The following is a 22608-nucleotide window of genomic DNA, read 5'->3' on the forward strand; positions in this document are numbered from 1 at the left end:
TTTGGCTGTGGTAAATGGTGCTGCAGTGATCATTGGGGAGCATGTATCCTTTTGGACCATGTTTTCTCCAGGTATATGCCCAAGAGTGGGATTCTTCGGTTATAGGTGGCTAAAGTATTGTAGCTTTAGCATCAGCCATTCTATTTCTAATTTCATAGCATTGTGATTGGAAAAGATGCTTGATATGATTTCAGTTTTCTTAAACTAACCAAGGCTCACCTTGTGGCCCAGCATGTGGTCAGTCCTGGAGAACCTTTCATGTGGACTTGAGAAAAATCTGTACTCTGCTATGTAGTCTGCTATTTTTGGGTGGAATGCTCTATAAATACCAATTAAGTTCATCAAGGGTAAAGTGCTATATAAGGCCTGTGTTTCCCTATTAATTTTCTGTCTGGATGATGTGTCCATTGATGAAAGTGGTCCACTATTATTTTATTACTGTTGCTTTCTCCCTTTATGGTTGTTAGTATTTGCCTTACATATTGAAGTGCTCCTGTGTTGGGTGCATATATATTTATAATGGTTATATCTTCTTGGATTGATCCCTTGATCATTATGTAGTGTCCTTCTTTTCTCTTATAACAGTCTTTGTTTTAAAGTCTATTTTGTCTGATATGAGTATTGCTATTCTAGCTTTCTTTTGATTACCATTTGCATGAAATACTTTCTCCCATCTCCTTACTTTCAGTCTGTAAGTGACCCTAGGTCTGAGGTGGGTGTCTTATAGACAGCATATATAGGGTCTTGTTTTTGTATCCAGTCAGCCAGTCTGTGTCTTTTGGTTGGTGCATTTAATTCATTTACATTTAAGGTAATTATTGATATGTATGATCCTATTACCATTTTCTTAATTGTTTGGAGTTTATTTTTTCTTTTCCTTCTTTTGTGTTTCCTGCCTGGAGAAGTGCCTTTAACATTTATTGTAAAGCTGTTTTGGTGGTGCTGAATTCTCTTAACTTTTGTTTGTCTGGAAACCTTTTGATTTCTCCATCAAATCTGAAGGAAAGTCTTGCTGGGTAGAGTATTCTTGATTGTAAGTTCTTCCCTTTCATCACTTTAAATATATCATGCTATTCGTTTCCAGCTTAGAGAGTTTCTATTGAAAAATCAGCTGAAAGTTATGGGAGTTGGCTTATATGTTATTTGTCATTTTTCCCTTATTTCTTTTAATAGTTTACCTTTGTCTTTAATTTTTATCAGTTTGATCACTATGTGTCTCAGCATGTTCCTTCTTGGGTATATCCTTCCTGGTACTTTCTGCACTTCCTGGTCTTGGCTGATTATTTCATTTCCTATGCTGGGGGAGTTTTCAGCTGATTATCTCATCAAATATTTTCTCAGGTCCTTTCTCTCTCTCTCTTCTCCTTCTGGGACCCCTATAAATATGAATGTTGGTGCGTTTAATGTTGTCTCAGAGGTCTCTTACGCTGTCTTCATCTCTTTTTTTGTTTTGTTTTGTAATATTCTGTTTTGTGGCTGTGATTTCTGTCATTTTGTCTTCCAAGTCACTTATCTGTTCCTCTGCCTCAGTTATTCTGGTATTACTTCCTTCTAGTGTAATATGCATCTCTGTTTGTTCTTTATAGTTCTTCTAGGTTTTTGGCAAACATTTCTTGAATTCTTTGCATTCTTTTCCTGAGATCATGGATCATCTTCACTATCATTATTCTAAATTCTTTTTCTGGAAGATCGCTTATCTCCACTTCATTTAGTTGTTTTTCTGGGGTTTTGTCGCTTCATGTGGGACATAACTCTCTGCTTTTTCACCCTGATTAACTTTCTAAAATGTGGTTTTTGTTCTAACCATTGTGAGATCATGGTTATTCTTGCTTCTTCTGTCTGTCCTCTGGTGGATGATGCTAACGCTTGTGCAAGCTTCCTGATGGGAGAACTGATGGTGGGAAAAACTGGGTCTTGCTCTAATGGACTGGGCTGTGCTCAGTAAGACTTTAATCCAATTATCTGCTGCTGGGTGGGGCTGCACTCCCCCCTTGTTAGTTTGGCCTGAGGTTACCCAGCCCTAGAGTCTAAAGTCCCTGCATCCATGCCTGCATGCTAAGTTGCTTCAGTTGTGTCCTACTCTTTGCAACCCCATGGTCTGTAGCCTGCCAGGCTCCTCTGTCCATGGGATTCTCCAGGTAAGAATACTGGAGTGGGTTGCCATATCCTCCTCTAGGAGATCTTCCCTACCCAGGGATCAACCCCACATCTCTTATGTCTCTCTCATTGGCAGGCAGGCTCTTAACCGTAAAGCCACCTGAGAAGCTGCCATGGTAGGACTGATGGCGACCGCCAAGGAGGCTCGTACCAAGGGGCACCTCCTAGGACTACTGTTGCCAGTGCCCCCATCCCTGCAGCGAGCCACTGCTGATCCACGCTTTTGCAGGAGACCCTCAAACACTAACAAGTAGATGTGGTTCAGTCTCCCGTGGGGTCACTGCTCCTTTCCCCTGGGTCCTGGGGCACACAAGATTTTTGTGTGTGTGCCCTCCTAGAGTGGAGTCTCTGTTTCCCCTGGTCCTGTGGGAGTCCTGAAATCAAATCCTGCTGGCCTTCAAAGTCAGCTTCCCTGGAGACTCCTAGTCCCTTTGCTGGATACCCAGGGTGGGAAGCCTGACATAGGGCTCAGAACCTTCACAACACTGGCGGAACTTCTTTGGTAATATTGTTCTCCAGTTTGTGGGTTTCCCACCTTGTGGGTATGGGATTTGATTTTATCATGATTGTGCCCCTCCTACCATCTCGTTGTGGCTTCTCCTTTGTCTTTGGTCGTGGGATATCTTTTTTGGTGGGTTCCAGGATCTTCCTGTTGATGGTTGGTCAACAGCTAGCTGCAATTTTAGTGCACTCACAGTAGGACATGAGCACCCATCCTTCTACTCTGCCATCTTGAACCAGTCTCCCTCACGCATCTTTTTTAGGAAGATACTTGAAGATGTGCTCTATATCTCTCTCTGTATATAAGCACAGACAAGCACACACATGCATATAAAAGAATAAACTATGAATGAAGACATGGCCTACGAGGAACAGGAGATTTACTTCTAAAGAAAAGCAAAGGAAATGCCCTAGAAGATGGTGAAGGGAGATCCAGGATGCTATCTCTGCCCCAGATACCAAGGACAACCAGGCCTTATTGATTGGAGCAGGGCAGAAGATTGTAGGAGAGAATTCTCAAGAGTGTGAAGTTGACAGATAAGCTAACAGGAATGAACTTTCTAAAAGATGGCAACTGGCAGAGTTTGGGGTTGGATTATTGAGGACTGCATGGTTCAGTTCAGTTCAGTCACTCAGTCGTGTCTAGCTCTTTGCAACCCCATGAACCACAGCACGCCAGGCCATCACCAACTCCCTGAGTCCACCCAAACCCATGTCCATCGAGCTGATGATGCCATCCAGCCATCTCATCCTCTGTCGTCCCCTTCTCCTCCCACCCTCAATCTTTCCCAGCATCAGCGTCTTTTCCAATGAGTCAGCTCTTCGCATCAGGTGGCCAGAGTATTGGAGTTTCAGCTTCAACATCAGTCCTTCCAATTAACACCCAGGACTGATCTCCTTTAGGATGGACTGGTTGGATCTCCTTGCAGTCCGGGGGACTCTCAAAAGTCTTCTCCAACACCACAGTTCAAAAGCATCAATTCTTCAGCACTCAGCTTTCTTTATAGTCCAACTCTCACATCCATACATGACCACTGGAAAAACCATAGCCTTGACTAGACGGACCTTTGTTGGCAAAGTAAGTCTCTGCTTTTTAATATGCTGTCTAGGTTGTTCATAACTTTCCTTCCAAGGAATAAGCGTCTTTTAATTTCATGGGTGCAGTCACCATCTGCAGTGATTTGGGAGCCCAGAAAAATAAAGTCAGCCACTGTTTCCACTGTTTCCCCATCTGTCTGCCATGAAGTGATGGGACCGGATGCCATGATCTTAGTTTTCTGAATGTTGAGCTTTAAGCCAACTTTTTCACTCCCCTCTTTCACTTTCATCAAGCGGCCCTTTAGTTCTTCTTCACTTTCTGCCGAGGACTGCATGGAAAACTTAGCAAAAAAAAAAAAAGAAAGGAAAGAAAAAAATGTGGTAAAGAGGGCTCACTCATTATCCAATGCTTCTTTTCCTCTGGACAAATGGAGGAATATATTTCCTTTCCCTCTTGCACTTAGAATCATGATATTTGTGGCCGGTGGATTTGAGCAGAACTCACATGCAGTAGTTTTAAAATACAGCCCAGATTTTTTTTAACTTTGTTCCTATCAAGAGATGGGTCATTTCTTACTGTACCATAGCCTGGTCTATCTTGATTAATATGCAAGATAATTATCAACTCTAAAGAAAAGAAATCATAGTTTATTTTGGGGCTCAGCATTGAAAAGTTTACATGGTCAGAATAACCAAATGCCAAGAAATGATCTTTCTACAATTATGATATAACAATACAGTATTGGCAGGTTTGGGGAATGGGAAAAATAAGGATGTTCTATAAGCACACAGTTAACTTTGATGAAAACATGAATTTAGAAAAAGAATAGAAAAGAACAACCTATTCTAATTTCTTGAAAATAAAAGCTGCATAATTTCAGATATAGAATGAAATGAGAAAAGGATAAACACCAACATAAATTTTAAAATGTGGGGAGATATACAAAGCCACATGAAATGAAGCAGTATTGAGGGAGTCACATGGAAACAGAAGTCATAAAACGGTAGGATTATAACACAAGAGAAAATGTTCCTTACTTACATTAAATCACATAATGCATTATGTTACACAGAAGATCAAATATCATGAGAAGCTGTCATCATCTCATTTTTGTTCTGCAAAAAGATGCCAGAAAGTGTCAGAATAAGTGCTAGTCTTTTCTACACTTTCTGGTACCATACCAAATGGAAAATATGCATCTTTCATTACTACCTTACAGACACATGGTGAAGCTAGAAACATTTCTCATTAATTTCTGAATAAATTATTTGGATTTTCACATGACATGTCTGCCATCTAGAATCCACTACAGAGGACAATTTGAATTACTACCAATTTAAATGCAGTAGTTCTTTAGAAAAGGTGAGTGATTTCACCTGTATGTTTATACTGTGCGCTGCTATTCAGCCCTCTTCTCCTCTTTTTGTTATTCAGCCTATTTCATGAATCCCCATTATAAATATCAAAAGGAGATAAGTTCTTTTATATTTGCCTCTGTTATTCTCCCATTTGCTTATCATTTGCATGCTGCCTGGGGATAGCCTTACAGAGTCTGAACTTATTAATTCAGTTGTTTATTTATTTATAGCTCGCAGTAGGCCTCACACATGCCCAATTTTGTTTTAGACACTAGGATACAATGTTATCAAAAAATGAAAAACATCTTTGCTCTTGTGTAGCTTATCTTCTAATGAGGGGAGACAGGCTATAACCAAATAAGTTGGAAAAATTATATAGACATTAGAATGGGTTAATTACTACAGAGGAAAAGAGAGGATACAAGGTGAATAGAGCATGCTGGGGGCGGGGGGTGATAACAAGGCCTCGCGATCATAAAATGATGATCTGTGCTAAAAGGAAAAAAAAAGATGGTCACAGGGGAATTAATTCCCATATCCAAAGAGAGAATGTGGCCATTGGGTATTGTCAATATTACATATAGCCTCCAAACCACAAATTTGATATTTGATGAAAAGACCTTGGAATTATACAAAGAAAGAGAATTTTAATATTTATATATATGAAAAAAGATATCCTAAGTTATAAGCCCCAAGTTTCAGAAGTCATCCCTGATGACTCAGATGGTAAAGAATCTTCCTGTAATGCAGGAGACCCTGGTTCGATCCCTGGGTCAGGAAGATCCCCTGGAGAAGGGAATGGCTGCCCACTCCAGTATTCTTGCCTGGAGAATTCCATGGACAGAGGAGCCTGGCGGGCTACAGTCCATGGGGTTGCAAAGAGTTGGATACTACTGAAGCGACTTAACACATTTCAGAAGGCAAGAGCAGGGACTATTAAAGTCCATAATAAGAGGAGATGGGGAGACTTTTGGTCTCTTGAAAGCAGTCCTAAGGGCCTGGATTACAAGGCAAGGGAAGCAGGTAAGTAAAGCATCAACACAATGACTATTCCCAGAAGGGCAATAGGAATGTAATGTCATGGTGAAAAAAACCACTCACAAAGCTATTGCATTTGTAGGCTGCTTGCTGCCAACCTGACCTGCCTCTTGAGAAACCTGTATGCCGGTCAGGAAGCAACAGTTAGAACTGGACATGGCACAACAGACTGGTTCCAAATAGGAAAAGGAGTATGTCAAGGCTTTATATTGTCATGCTGCTTATTTAACTTATATGCAGAGTACATCATGAGAAACGCTGGGCTGAAGGAAGCACAAGCTGGAATCAAGATTGCCGGGAGAAATATCAATAACCTCAGATATGCAGATGACACCACCCTTATGGCAGAAAGTGAAGAAGAACTAAAGAGCTGCTTGATGAAAGTGAAAGTGGAGAGTGAAAAAGTTGGCTTAAAGCTCAACATTCAGAAAACTAAGATCATGGCATCCGGTCCCATCACTTCATGGCAGACAGATGGGGAAACAGTGGAAACAGTGGCTGACTTTATTTTTCTGGGCTCCCAAATCACTGCAGATGGTGACTGCACCCATGAAATTAAAAGACGCTTACTCCTTGGAAGGAAAATTATGAACAACCTAGACAGCATATTAAAAAGCAGAGACATTACTTTGCCAACAAAGGTCCGTCTAGTCAAGGCTATGGTTTTTCCAGTAGTCATGTATGGATGTGAAATTTGGACTATAAAGAAAGCTGACCACCAAAGAATTGATGCTTTTGAACTGTGGTGTTGGAGAAGCCTCTTGAGAGTCCCTTGGACTGCAAGGAGATCCAAGCAGTCCATCCTAAAGGAGATCAGTCCTGGGTGTCCATTGGAAGGACTGATGTTGAAGCTGAAACTCCAATACTTTGGCCACCTCATGCGAAGAGTTGACTCATTGGAAAAGACGCTGATGCTGGGAAAGATTGAGGGTGGGAGGAGAAGGGGACGACAGAGGATGAGATGGCTGGATGGCATCATCAACTCGATGGACATGGGTTTGGGTGGACTCAGAGAGTTGGTGATAGACAGGGAGGCCTGGCATGCTGTGATTCATGGGGTCGCAAAGAGTTGGACACGACTGAGCAACTGAACTGAACTGAAGTGCTGCCAACAGCCTTTTGACATCAAAGTACTTCCATCTTCCAAATGCCTATTTGGCAGTTGGCAAAGCCACAGGAAGGGCATTTCCAGAATGGAACAACTGGCTCATTTTACCCAAGTAATGTCAGCAAGTGTTCTATGTTTTGTTGCTTTTGTAAGAGGCTAGTGCACATCCTATAAAGTTCATAATAATAACATATAAGATCTCATTCACACTGGGTTGCATTGCCCATATATTAAATAACTCTTTGTAAATGTAAGCAAACTCCAGTGCTCTCAATTTCATTTGTCTATATATATTTCAGGAAAAGAATTTAGAGAGAATGATTAAACAGTTTAAAATGTTTACATAAATAAGACAACCTTTTTCCTTTTCTATTCTAAAGTAAATATACATGTAGGAATAAATTTTGAGATGAATGGATAAAGAAAATGTGCTATATACATACAATTGAAAATCATTCAGCCATAAAAAAGAAAAAGAAACCCTGTCATATGCTACAATGCGGGTGAATCTTGGGAGCATTATGTATTAATAAACGAAATTGAGACAGGAGGGAAGTGGGCAGGTCACACTCTTTAAAAGAATGACATAGTCATTGAGGAGATGACATAAACTGGTTAGAACCAGCTAGGCCCAAGATTGCAGAAGACTTGACTTCCAGTAGACTAAGTCTCATTATATGCTCATTGTTATATATTAGCATGCTAAATGACGTACCCACAGGTGCCATGAAAATTCCCAAACTGAGCATAAAAGACCAAAAAGTGGGCAGTGGTCCAACTCCTGGAAATCCTTGTCCCTTCCCTGAAAGAATTGGAGTAATCCTCCTACTTGTTAGCATATGTAATTACCCAGCCCATAAAAACTAACCACTCCATTTATCAGGGCCTCTTAACTTTTAGATGGCCCACACTTCATCTCTGTAGTGTGTATCTGCCAGAATAAACTTGTTTTCACTTTACTATGGCTTGCTCTTGAATTCTTCCCTGCCAAGGACCCTTACTTGGTGGCCTATCTCAGGGACTCACCTGAGACTTGGGACATGGCTGTCCTCTTGCTCCCCATTTTTCTGCAGCAAAATAAGCCAGTCACAGAGGGACAAATACTGCATGATTCCACTTATATGAGGTATCTGCAGTAGTCAGACTCACAAATGCAGAAAGTGGAATGGTGGTTGTTAGGGGCTGGGCGTGGGGGAGAAGGTAGGAAATGAGGAATTGCTATTCAATGAGAATGGAAGTATCAGTCATGCAGGATGAAAATGTTCTAGAGAATCTGTTGTACAACATTGTGCTTATAGTTCACAATACTGTATACGTTAAAGTTGTTAAGAGACTAAATCTCATGTGTTTTTTACCACAATTTTTTTTTTTTTAGTGAATGAATTTTAGCTTCATAAAACTATGTTGAAAATTTATGTTTGTAGCTTCATTCTTTCCTACAAAATATCTGTAGCCTCTGTCAATTAGATCTTTGGTTGCCAGCAGCAAACCAATTTGAGGACTTGAATAAAAAACAAAAGCTACAGGAAGCACGTCTGAGTCACAGAGCTTTGACAGGATAGCTGGAGGGACCAGGCTTGGAATGAACCAAAAGACCCCGTGAGAACCATAGAAGGCCAGTGTGGTCCCCATGATACTGTTGCCCCTTTTTTGCCTATTCACCCATTGCCATAAGAAACCCCGAATAGACAGTTGGCAGTCTCAGCTACTAATTCAATAGAAGTGTCACGGGGTTCTCTAGTGAAAGCGTTTCTCCCTTGGATGCTAAAATCTTTATGTCAGCAGAGTTCAGAGTCACAGAGATTAGAAGCAACAAAAAATTTTAGTGACTCATTAAGTGTAATTGTGAAAGGTACCATCACCCCACTTTTACCCTTTGTTTCCCAGACCACAGAACCTTTTTATGGGGAAAAAGTCACCACCTACTATATTCCTCACTAGCTTAGAACATATACATCCTGAAGGATCACGCTGAAATCTTACAGGATGTCAATTCCTGGGCATGAGCATAACTGAATCTTTTTTTTAAATTAAAGTATAGTTGATTTACTGTGTTGTGTTCGTTTCAGGTGTACAGCAAGGTGATTCCGTTTTTTTATATGTGTGTGTGTGTGGGGGGGTTGTGTATGTGTTCTTTTTCAGATTCTTTTCCACTTAGGTTATTGTGATATATATTGAATATTTTATTTATTTTTGGCTGTGCTGGGCCTTCGTTGCTTTGCTCAGACTTTCCCTAGTCGTGGCAAGCAGGGGCTACTCTCCGTTGCAGCTCACGAGCTCCTCATTGCAGTGGCTTCTCTTGTTGCCGAGCACAGGCTCTAGGTACATGGGCTTCAGTGGTTGTAGCACATGGGCTCAGTAGTTGTGGCACATGGGCTTGGTTGCTCCTCGGCATGTGGAATCTTCCTGGACCAGGGATCGAACCCGTGTCCCTTGCATTAGCAGGCAGATTCTTATCCACTGTGCCACCAGGGAAGTTTATCTAAACAAACAGATAAACTTTTGTTTATCTATTATATTGTGTGTCTGTGTGTGTATCTGTTAACATAACTGGATCTTAACAAGCCATTCCACAGTTTTATAGGTGTATGCCTCTAGGCGATAGTGACATAAGGTCATTGAATCTTAGGAAATCAGCCCATATCTTCCTCTGTTAACCGAAACCTTTGGTCTGTAGCAAAGTGTGAGATATCATGACTTTGTATAAGGCATTCCATAAGTTCATCCATAAGTGGATGGTGGAGCTAGCATGGCTTGAATCCACATTAAATGTCTTTTACAGTGAGAACATATCAGTGTCCCCTTTGTGACGGTTTTCCCAGGTGAAGTACCATATTCAAGATGTCATTAACTGCTAGAAAATTGGGTATTAAGCTATTAAAGTTGAGATAAGAGAAAGTCTATGTTGAGCCCAGTCAGCCTGCTACCATGATCACTTTGAGTCCAAAATAGGATAAAAATACTGACTGATGATTGTAGGACAGGACATTTTGTTTAGCCGATTATTAAGAACTCCTTCACAGAGGAGGCTTTTGGTAAGTGTTCACATTGGGTACAGTATTTGCATACTCAAGACCCATCCACACATCCCAGACATCCTTATTATCAATCTTCTGATTTTGTTTTTTCCAACATACTTAACCCTTAGCCTCTGCTCATGAATTTATGTAGGTCCTTAATATACATCTCTCCATCTCTTCCTTGGTAAAAGTTCCACAAATGGAAGGATTTCTCCTTTCCACTCAATAGTGGAATAGACTATGGAATAGACTAATGCCAACTGACTGGTGCCAACATATTATTTAGAGCCATCTGTAAGGCAGACTTGAATTTTTTTCCTCTTTGATTATAGGGAAATCCACCTAAGGCCATAGGTTGAGAGGGTGTTGCAGAAGTAGACATGCTGGATGTGTGAGCCGTGTTGCTCCAGGTCCCCTCAGGTTCCACCCCTACTGCTGCCTGTATATATGACTTCTGTTTGATGACACAGTTCCTGCCTATGAATCAGAACACCTAGCTTTTGATGAACACTCGGATTGCACAGACACCTGTTTTTTGTTAATCTCTATTAAAGCCAGGTTTTAAGCCAAGAACGATTTCTCAAAAGCATAATAGCTCTTGACAAAGAGGGCATGTCTGTATTCTAAAATGTCATGCCTGTAATTGTCCAGTGGAACCTTCTCCAGGCCTTCTTTAAATCATTTATTCATTCAATGAGACTTTCAAAGCCCAGAAGGAAATAGATATAAAATGACATACAAAAGATGTTGCTTAAACAAAGTTATTACTCTTCATTCTTTACAACTCTTGAATTCTTTATAGGAAGGCCTATCTACCTAGTTCTTTTAAGGTCTATTCCCTGCCTCCTTAAAACACCTTTAAGACATTCTGAAGACCTTTGTGTCTCAACCCAAGAGAGGAACTTCCAAAGAAAGATAGATGCCCCCTCATCATCTCTGTAAGACCTGGCTCTCAAGTTCTATTTTTCAGTCTTGTGGCCTGTCTCTTCCCCTAAATAATTGATATCTTGGATACCCAATTATTTTAGGGAAAACCCTACCTCTTAGGACAACTAATTCTGAATTTGAAGCCTAACTATATCAGAATTCTAAATCTAATATCCAGATACAAACTGAAGATCAAGTTATTGTATTGAAAAAGGCAGATGTCCTATTGAGGCCCTTTATTTCAACTAATTATTAATAAGGGCTGTTTTATAGAATATGTTACATATATTTTGCTATTATTTTATTTTATAGAATGACTTGCCAACTGTCTTCCAAATATGTTTTCAAAATTAAATAGAGTGCTAGAATATATAGCATTTCCTACAGTGTAAGACATCCTCTGCCTAATAGACAAGCATTTCAGTGTTGAGGTTTTTTTAAATTAATTAATTAATTTTAATTGGAGGCTAATTACTTTACAATATTGTGGTGGTTTTTGCCATACATCAACATGAATCAGCCACAGGTGCACATGTGTCCCCCGATCCTGAACAGTGTTGAGGTTTTAACCACAAAATCATGTTGGTTTGGGCTTCCCTGGTGGCTCAAAGATAAAGAATCCATCTGCTCATGCAGGAGACATGGGTTCGATCCCTGACCCAGGAAGATCCCACATGCTGTAAAGCAACTGAGCCTACACGCCACAACTATTGAGCCTGTGCTCTGGAGCCCAAGAGCTGCAGCTTCTGAACCCACATGCCTCAACTACCGAAGCCCATGTACCCTAGAGTCCATGCTCAGCAACAAGATAAACCACCACAACTAGGAGCCCATGTACTGCTCCAGTCCCAACTTGCTGCAACTAGAGAAAGTCACCTGCAGGAACAAAAACCCAGCAGAGTCCAAAGTAAATAATAAAAATAAATAAATAAAATTGTTTTTAAAAGGCATATTGTTTTAAATTATACTGGTAGTAAATTAATTGGCGAAGGGGGAGTAATACAGACTTGGTTCTGAGTAAGTGAAAGCTTTCAGTCTAATATCAGCCTTATTTAGGTTTCTCTTAAGACACTGCATGCTAAGTCACTTCAGATGTGTTCTACTCTTTGCGACCCTATGGACCTTGACCTGCCAGGCTCCGCTGTCCATGGGGTTCTCCAGACAAGAATACTGAAGTGGATAGCCATTCCCTCCTCCAGGAGATCTTCCTGACCCAGAGATCAAACCCCTGTCTCTCAGGTATCCTGCATTGGCAGGTAGGTTCTTTACCACTAGTGCCACCTGGGGAGCCCTGCATATCTGCCTAAATTCCAGCATGCTAAGTCGCTTCAGTCGTGTCCGACTCTGTGCGACCCCATAGACGGCAGCCCACTAGGCTCCCCTGTCCCTGGGATTCTCCAGGCAAGAACACTGGAGTGGGTTGCCATTTCCTTCTCCAATGCGTGAAAGTGAAAAGTGAAAGTGAAGTCGCTCAGTCATGTCTGACTCTTAGCGACCCCATGGACTGCAGCCTACCAGGCTCCTCTGTCCATGGGATTTTCCAGGCAAGAGTACTGGAGTGGGTTGCCATTGCCTTCTCCAAAATTCCAGCATATATAGGTGAATAGCAGAACAATAACAAATTAGTTACCCCTCAAAATTAAAAAAGAACAGCAACAACTTAAATGAACTGCATTATTTATAGCCTGCCAATGGCAGTAGGAGAGTGCTTCCCAGGTTGCGCTAGTGGTAAAGAGCCCACCTGTAAATGCAGAAGTCTCAGGTTCAATCCTTGAGTCTGGAAGATCCCCTGGAGAAGGGTATGGCAACCTACCCCAGTATTCTTGCCTGGAGAATCCAATGGACAGAGGAGCCTGGTGGACTGCAGTCCATAGGGTTGCAAAGAGTTGGACATGACTGAAGCAACTTAGCACTCACACAATGATAGGGGGAGTTTTTTCTTACTGTCTCCAACTGTATGGTACAGTAGTACTTGAAAGAGGTTTTTTTAAGCAGTCACTTAAGAGCCTCTCTAGTAGGAATTCCAAGGAGAAGGGCAGGCAGGAGACATGCAGAGGGAAGGTAGTCTTTCTTCAACAAATTGTACTTGTTGTATCCAGTCACTGAACTGAGCTGTGATTTCAGCAATAAGGATAAAGAAGGTATGTAAAGTTACTGACCCTTCACAAATATCTTTGGTGCCTCAGGCAAGTAACAGGAACACTTGCTTACGAATGATCTAAATGCTTAAGATCACTGACAACTTGGGTAATTCCCTAACAGTGCAGTGTTTAGGACTCCTTGCTTCCACTACAGGAGTCCCAGGTTTGATCCCTGGTCAGGGAACTAAGAGCTTTCCAGGTGGCTCAATGGTAAAGAAGCTGCCTGCCAAGCAGGAGATGCAGGGTCAATCCCTGGGTCAGGAAGATCCCCTGGAGAAGGAAATGGCAACCCACTCCAGTATTCTTGCCTGGGAAATCCCATGGACAGAGGAGCCTGACCCAGCCACAGTCCATGGGGTCGCAGAGTCAGACACAACGACTAAACCACCACCACCAGCGAACTAAGATTCTGCAAGCCACGTGGCTTGACCAAGAAAAAAAAAATCACTGACAACTTGGAAGCTGAGACACTTATGTGATCTCTGGCTCATACAACATTTAACACTTTCCCTCTCCAATAAGATTAATCCAATATAACAAATATTAAAGTACATCCATCACTTGTCAGGCAATTGTTAGATACATAGATGGAATATGTTTAGCCCTCAAGAAGAAACATATTTGTTGTTATGTCTTCATTAAGTAGAAGACATACCAACAAATCCAATCAATACATTATAAAAATTGATAGATAATGGCAGGATGCCAAAGGTTTGATGGAGTTATTAGAGAAATACCTCAGAGAGGTAGAGGAGGAGAAGACAGTGACAGGGAAGGCTTTTTATATGATAGGATGTTTTAACTGACTCTCTAAAGAAGACATGGGAGTTTGCTAGGCAAAAAAAAAAGTGTAGAAGACATTCTAGGTAGAGAAAGCAGCAAACATAAAGGCAAAAAGTATAAACTAGTATGGCCTTGCCATCTTACCTCTTGATTTAGTCAGGAAACAAATGGCACTTCACTGAAAAGAGTTTAATGAAGATGACAATTTCCAGAAATGTGGGCCAAGTCAAGGGCTCCAACAAAGAGTGGTGAAGCATCCAGTGGGAAGCTATAATGACCTGGCAGAAGGGGCAGGGAAAGGGAGTGAGACCGCCAGAACCTGCTGAGACGCAGAGCCACGGGAGAGGGATGACCCAACAGCAACCTCAACCAGAAGCAGCAGGAAACAGCCACTGCCAAATCACAGCCTGGCAGAGACAAAGGGAGGGATAAAAACCCTGTCCTCCCTTTCCTCCAGTCTCCAGCAGGCCCCCCTCCCGCTAGCTGAACCCCACCGCAGCCCAGAGGGCAAAGGGGTTTGAGAAAGCTTCTGTAAAGGTTGGCTTTCTGAGGCCGGGAGAGCAGAGACTAGATCCGTAGAGGCAAACAATCATTAGTACATACATCTCAGACTCATATCCCATGTCTGAACAATTTCCTGCTTCTTGAATAGGTATAGCTAACCCAGGACTAAACCTCTACACTTCATGACGAGTTTGCGCTCGTTTCTTCTTCCTGGACTGACATAAGGAGTAGCTGGCTGACCTAAATGATAGGAAAAGATTCTTAAGATCATTGCAACTTCTGCCCTGAACAAAAACTTTCTGTGTACATACTTTTAATCACAGTAATGTGATAATTATTCTATCAGATATTTAAAAATAAAAGTAATCCTGAGTGTGAGATGACATATAAGTGCTTATTTGTCTATCTAAAAATATCTACTTTAATATTGTCAGTGGATGAAACTGGCTTGTGTATTAGCTTCATAGAATTTTTTTGTTCACTTAAGACACTTCATATTTGATTTATAAACTCTAGTTAAATCACATTAAAGTATCTTACAATTTTATTATGGTGCTACGTTGTTTGAAATAGAATAAGTTGTCCTTTTACAACCTTTTTTTCTATTTATTTTTCAGATCAATAACTCGATCTTATTACCGCAACTCGGTTGGTGGATTTTTAGTATTTGACATTACTAACCGACGATCTTTTGAACACGTGAAAGATTGGCTGGAAGAAGCAAAAATGCACGTACAGCCATTTCAGATTGTATTTCTGCTAGTGGGACATAAATGTGATTTAGCTTCACAACGTCAAGTTACAAGGGAAGAAGCTGAAAAACTGTCAGCAGACTGTGGTATGAAGTATATAGAAACCTCAGCAAAAGATGCTACGAATGTGGAGGAATCCTTCACTATCTTGACAAGAGACATATATGAACTTATTAAAAGGGGAGAGATTTGTATTCAAGATGGCTGGGAAGGGGTTAAAAGTGGTTTCGTTCCAAATACTGTGCATTCTTCTGAGGAAGCAGTAAAGCCCAGGAAAGAGTGCTTCTGCTGACTTCAAACATGCCAAAGAATTAAGAACAGATTGGGTGTCATTTCAGGAAAAATACCAACATTAACAACAGAATGATATGATGAAAGCATTTTAAAAAGTTATAAACCCATGCTAATGCTGTTTTGTAAGGTATTTAATTCAGAGCAATATGCTTACTTGTTAAACTACCAGATTGGCATTTTGCTAAATTATCAAGCAAAGCAGACAACATTTTCTGGAAACTGGAGTGTCTACATAATTGCCTTCATTCTCATTTTGTTAGCATATAACTGACCATAATATCCAAATATGTCAATATTACTCGTCTTTCTTGATAGTTTGAAATGGATGTTTTCTGCACACATATAATCTATTGAAAAGATTTTATCAGGAATTACATTCTCTAGCATTAATTAATATTAAATAGTAAAGTGGATTTAAAAGTGCACTGTTCATTTACAAAGTAAACAATCTCAGAATTATTAACTAGGCCTAAAATAACAATTTCTTGCTTAAGGTAGCAGGTTTGTAACCATTCTCTGAAATATCCTCCCTTAATTTTGCCTGAACATGAAAAGATAAGTTTTATATTAATTTTTGTTCTCTGATTGCTCCTGAAAATTTTATGTTTTATAGAGACATCTTAGGATCTCAGCAAAATATTTTATTATAAATATTTGAAAAAATCAAAATGAAGGATCACTATCAGCAAATGTTTTGTTTTTATAGTATACCATCCTTAATAAGATAAGAAAAATGAATTTATATGCTGACGACATTTTCAAAGAAAGTAAATCCAATCTACCTTGAGCTATTGTCAAAATTATGAATATGGGTAAGTGTAGAATATTTTTAATAATTGCTTTTTATGTTCAAGTGAATTTCCAAATTTCCCCATTTTCAATACAAGGAAAGTGTAGAAAATATTTTTCTGGGCAAGGAAAATTGGCTAGATGTTTGATATAGCATTCAAATTTTATTTTAAAATATCATCAGTAAAAGTAAAAATAAAATAATGAGTTAAGGCTATAAGATAATGTTTGGGTTTCCTAATTTTTAACTTGTTGATTAAATTCCCCTCCTGGAAGGGATGTTTTTATGAGAATGTCAAATATTTTATAATATACATTTGTTTTCTGTTCCGTAAACCATTCTTGATCACAAAGAAACTGCTTTTTGGAATTATAAGGTCTTTACTGTTTAACTATAGTTGCTTCATTTGTTTGAAAACCAAATTTGTATAGTAGAAAGAATATTTAATGAGAAATCAGAAAACCTGGTTCTAAGTTTGCCTTTGCTTTCCAGTATTCATACATGAGTAAGTAACTTAACCTCTGTTAGTTTTCTCATCTGTAAAACAAGGCTAATGACCTCATTAATTTATTTCATGGAATTATTTTGGGAATCCAGTGAATCATGTAGAAAAGCTTTGTAAATGGAGAAAGAATTATACAAATGTGAGATCAATATCAACTGCTGATGGGCATACTATTATATTTACAATGGATGAGAATTTTTCCAATGGATGAGAATTTTTCCCATGTTCTTTTCCTTCACTCCCACACAGAAGGAGCAAAGAAGGTATATGCTTTCCTGGACCTGGCGCAGCTTTTAGTTTGATGTATTCCTCTAGACTGTTACCCTGAAACTCCACTCCTCTAAAGTGGAAATGATAGACAAGAAAATCCCACGAGATTTAATTCAGTCAAAAGTCATGTTTGAATGTGGTTTTTGTGCCTCTTTGAATGTTTAAATACTAGTACCTTTCTAGGTTAATGTAAGTATTTTTATAGTGCCTGTAGAGACTATAAATTATACCATCACTATAATTTTTTTGAATATATTGTCAATGTTTTCTTGATATCCTTGGATTAATTTTACTTGAGTAAGTTCAAAGTATAACTGGTCAGATAAGACAATACTGTCACCCCAAATGTGAAGTAGTCTATTTTTATTGTTATAATTTAAAATCTTATAATTTTCCATCAGTTCAAAGTAGCATAAACTCACATAGTGAATACTTAACAGTAGTTTAAAGTACAGTTATTTGTGGCTACTTGTAAAGTTAAACAGCTAAAATATAAAATGTGATTTAACTTTCAGTGGATACCCTCTGTAATACTAACGTTGGAATAGCACTCATGTTTGGTCAAAGGGTATGATGTGTTCCAAGATTTAGAATCAAATTAAGAAATCAAAAGAAACAAATGGGAATGCAGGGCCCCATAAAGCTGATATTTAGCAGAATCACACATGAGCAGAAACAAGCATCAAAGTGTAATTCTTCTATATTGGTTGGTATTCTTTCCATAATCATGCTGTGTCAGGGTGTGTGTGTGTGTGTGTGTGTGTGTGTGTGTGTGTGTGTGTGTGTTGAATAAAAGGGGAAATGTTATCTAACTGAATCCACAAAGTCTAAAATGGGGCTAAATTGTTGTATTATAGAGGAGCTGAAATTTTTGAGTTCTAATACTAGATTGCCAAATGTCTTTCTAACCTTAGCCAGATATCTTTATCTATTTATCTGCCTATGTCCCTATACATATAAGTAACTGACCTATTTGCTTACACATCATTATGTAGCATATGGATAATAATGCCAATGTAGTAAAGATATTAGCTCCAGGCAAAATATTTTGACTAAGGTTCTTAGAAATCAAAAATACTTGATTTTACATTAGAATTATATAATTTAATATTTAATTTAAACCTTACTTAAATTAAAAATTTTTAAATGAACAATGTAGCTAATTTAATAATTAGCTAATTATTAAATATTTTAAATGTGATTAAAAAGAAATGAAAAACTATCCAATCATATAACAAATTTGTCCCTGACAGAAATTGCTTATCTTGAGTATTATTAACACTTTCAGTGCATGCTGTGATATGTTTCATTAAATGGTAAACTTAAGCCAAAACGATTATGTAATTGGAATGTGGAGTGTGTAAATGTGGCCTTTATATACACGGTAGTAGCAAACAAGAGTTTTTGATCCTGAAAACTTGAGAGTTTACTCTAGGTTTCCCAAAGCTTCAAAGCAGTTTCAGTTTGTTTGGTTGGTTGGTTAGTTGGTTTGGTTTGATAGCAACCAAAGCAGTCATTTCTATTATTGTTAAGATAACTTCGGCAGTCTTTTTATCCAACTTTACATCATGAAAAAACTGAATCTATGGATTAATAAAATCATCTTAGTCCTGCTTTTGTCAGATTTTATATTCAGTTCAGTTCGGTTCAGTCGCTCAGTCGTGTCTGACTCTTTGCAACCCCATGAACAGCAGCACACCAAGCCTCCCCGTCCATCACCAACTCCCAGAGCCCATCCAAGCTCATGTCCATCGGGTCGGTGATGCCATCCAACCATCTCATGCTCTGACGTTCCCTTCTCCTCCTGCCCTCAATCTTTCCCAGAATCAGGGTCTTTTCCAATGAGTCAGCACTTCACATCAGGTGGCCAAAGTAGTGGAGTTTCAGCTTCAACATCAGTCCTTCCAATGAACACCCAGGACTGATCTCATTTAGGATGGACTGGTTGGATCTCCTTGCAGTCCAAGGAACTCTCAAGAGTCTTCTCCAACACCACAGTTCAAAAGCATCAATTCTTCAGCGCTCAGCTTTCTTTATAGTCCAACTCTCACATCCATACATGACCACTGGAAAAACCATAGCCTTGACTAGACGTACCTTTGTTGGCAAAGTAATGTGTCTGCTTTTAAATATGCTATCTAGGTTGGTCATAACTTTCCTTCCAAGGAGTAAGCGTCTTTTAATTTCATGACTGCAGTCACCATCTGCAGTGATTTGGGAGCCCAGAAAAATAAAGTCAGCCACTGTTGCCACTGTTACCCCATCTATCTGCCATGAAGTGATGGGACCGGATGCCATGATCTTAGTTTTCTGAATGTTGAGTTTTAAGCCAACATTTTCACTCTCTTCTTTCACTTTCATCAAGAGGCTCTTTAGTTCTTCACTTTCTGCCATACGGATGGTGTCATCTGCATATCTGAGGTTATTGATATTTCTCCCGGCAATCTTGATTCCAGCTTGTGCTTCCTCCAGCCCAGCGTTTCTCATGATGTACTCTGCATATAAGTTAAATAAGCAGGGTGACAATATACAGCCTTGACGTACTCCTTTTCCTATTTGGAACCAGTCTGTTGTTCCATGTCCAGTTCTAACTGCCATTGGTTAAATTAAGAACAAAACTTCAGGCTTCCTTGGTGGTCTAGCTGGGTTAAAAGTCTGCCTTGGACTGCAGGGGACACCGGGTTCCATCTCTGATCTGGGAAGATCGCATGCCGCAGGGCAACTAAGCCCATGTGCCACAACTACTGAACCCACGCTCTAGGACCTGCGAGCTGCGATTACTGAGCACAAGCTCCTCAACTTCTGAAGCCCTTGCGTCCTAGAGCCTGTGCTCCACAAGAGCCACCAACATGAGAAGCCCGCACACAACAGCTAGAGGGTAGCCCCTGCTCACCGCAACTGGAGAAGGCTTCGTGCGTGCTAATGAAGGCCTAGCAAAGCCAAAAATAAATACGTAAATGAAACTATAAAAAGAAGACACAGTTTCCTTTGACTTTATGAAATAAAATTCACAGTTATGGCAAGATAAGAAAAAATCTAAACAAAAGAATTCTTCTCTGCCCTTTGGCCTCTCTCTCCCCCTCTGTGCATCAGCCAAATCGCTCTCATCAGCAGGAATACTTGCTCAATCATTAAGAGCACCATTGGCCTAGCATCAAAAAGACAACTCCTTAAAAGATAACACTCCTTCTTGGTCTTGTTATCACATAACCCACCACAATGACACTTAGACCTGGATTATGTAAACTCACTAATAATATGTCATTTGATGTACAGCCTTCTGTCTCAGAAAACTTATATAAACTGTGCCTTGACTTATAACAGGTGGAATAGTTCTCAGAGCTTTCTGAGATCCTCTTCCCAGGTTTTATTTCTCAAATTCGGCTCGAATAAAGTTTTCCAATTCTTTCTTAGGTCGACTGAATAGTGTTTCTTTTACAACTTAAAAGAGTACACTCTATTTCCTTAGTTATGACAGAGAAGCATTCAAAAGACTAAAGACCTGTTAGATAAGCTAACTCATTTGTTTCCCAGTAACTGCCTGGAGAGATTCAGTTGGAAATGCAAAGGAAATCATTAAGAAAAAATAATGAAAGACTATGAAGGCTTTAAAGTTCGATTGTTAGTATTTTAAAATAGTAGAATGCATAAAAAGTAGGTTTAACAGAACCTACTTTTGGATATTCCACAACTGATAAACAACCATCTCTGCTTCAGAATCTTCCTAATTTCCAGTTTTCTCACTAAACTTTACTGAGCAACTGATCTTAAAATAACTAACAAACTGTTCTCCTGAACCTGAATGAACTGCTACATGACTTGGTATTTCCAAAATCTTAATAACGTATGAGTGATGAGCTGTGACAATCTAATCAATTACTATACAATCTAGTTCACATCATTATGATATAGAATAAATAAAAAGAAAAATTTTAAAGATATTAAAAAACTGGTGTTCCTTGTTGTTTTGTCTCTGGGTAAATTTTTCATCATTTTTTAAATAGTGCCTAAAACATTATGTGACATTCAGTGACTACTAATTGATGATTATTATGCTGAGTTAATCTTATTCAATGTGGGTTCCATATATTTAGTTTTAGTTTATATATTCCATGGAGGAACAAACATGTTTTGCTACAATTTCTCTTGCAATTTTTTCAGAATGACAGCCAATGGAAGAAAGATATGGCATAAAGTTTTTGAAGTATGTTATTTGATTTTAAATAATGAATGAAAAGAATGAGAATGAGAACTCATTGTCACATGATTGTTACATTATTTATTTTTAGTGTGCCATCTTTAGTGGTGCTTTTGAGGCAGAAGCAACTACTAAATACATGTGTGTATTTATTCACAAGTGAAGTATGAATCTGAGATCTGAAATCTCTAATATATTACATAATACCTTGGTGGAGTGTGGGGCAGAACAATATAATCAAGCATTAACATATATGCAGCAAAATGTATGAATATTCACACTACAAAGACAAGTTTATCAATAACCGGATCAGGTCAAATTTTTGCTGCCAAATGAGTTATCAAAAGAATTTCAGATTTTCAGAGCTTTTTGGATTTCAGAATTGCAAAAAAGGGAACATGATCATCTACCTTGCTTTAACAGATATTTCAGAATTTGTGACTTTTTTGTACTCGGTTCATCTTTGTCATGCTTCAGCCTTGCACATAGTAGGAACTTATTAGATTTTGAATTGAGCTGTTACACCACACAAAATTTTCTTAACCTCAGCATACATAAACAGTTATACATGTAAAATATTTACAACAATGATTGGCACATAGTAAGCACTTGATAAATGTCATCTATAATTTTTATTTTATTTTTAGGATAATTCTTTTAACTACAAACTTGCCATGATGCCAGTTTTAATCCCTGTGATGTGCCAAGAACTAATTGTTAATAATGGCTATCTTACTGGTCTGATTCTTGGAGTCAGGGAAGAACACTTTAACAGGTTATGATATAGCTCAGGGGCTGTTGGCGATCCCTAGCAGCACCTGACCAGATGGACCGGTGCTTGAATGAGCATAGGCCAGCCTGTCTCCATAGCAATTCTGGGAAGTCATCACCAGTAACAGTTAGTGCACATTCACTCTGTGCTAAGAACTGTAGGTCAAAGGCTTGGACTTCTTGGTTGTATATAAAACGGTTATCAGCATTGTTTTTTAAAAGATATTTTGGTAACAGCTTTATTGATATAATATACATACAACACCCACTTAAGATGTACAGTTAAAGGGTTTTTAGTACACTCAAAGTTGTGCAGTCATCACCGCAATCAGTTTCAGAACATTTGTGTCACCTCAAAAAGGAAGTTCTGTACTCTCTAGCTGTCCCTCCCAATACCCTCCCCTCCCCACACCACCAGCGTCCTAAACAAACACTAATCTACTTTGTGTCCT

The 22608-nt window shown here is 39.2% G+C and overlaps 1 protein-coding gene across 2 annotated transcripts in view; it reads left to right on the forward strand.

Moving 5' to 3' along the window:
- Positions 1-17621, forward strand: part of RAB39A (RAB39A, member RAS oncogene family) — a 33063-nt gene extending 15442 nt beyond the window's left edge. The window contains exon 2 of one of the 2 annotated variants that reach the window (XM_081545339.1): positions 6176-8612. In XM_081545339.1, coding sequence (XP_081401465.1) covers positions 6176-7184 — 1009 coding nt within the window. In that variant the 3' untranslated portion in view covers positions 7185-8612. Of the gene's footprint in view, positions 1-6175; positions 8613-15193 lie in introns of those variants that run through there. The other variant, XM_081545340.1, reaches the window with a different exon arrangement.
- Positions 17622-22608: the final 4987 nt, after the last annotated feature.

This window comes from Giraffa tippelskirchi, chromosome 11, assembly GCF_054371585.1.
Source record: "Giraffa tippelskirchi isolate mGirTip1 chromosome 11, T2T-mGirTip1v1.2.pri, whole genome shotgun sequence".
Taxonomy (NCBI): domain Eukaryota; kingdom Metazoa; phylum Chordata; class Mammalia; order Artiodactyla; family Giraffidae; genus Giraffa; species Giraffa tippelskirchi.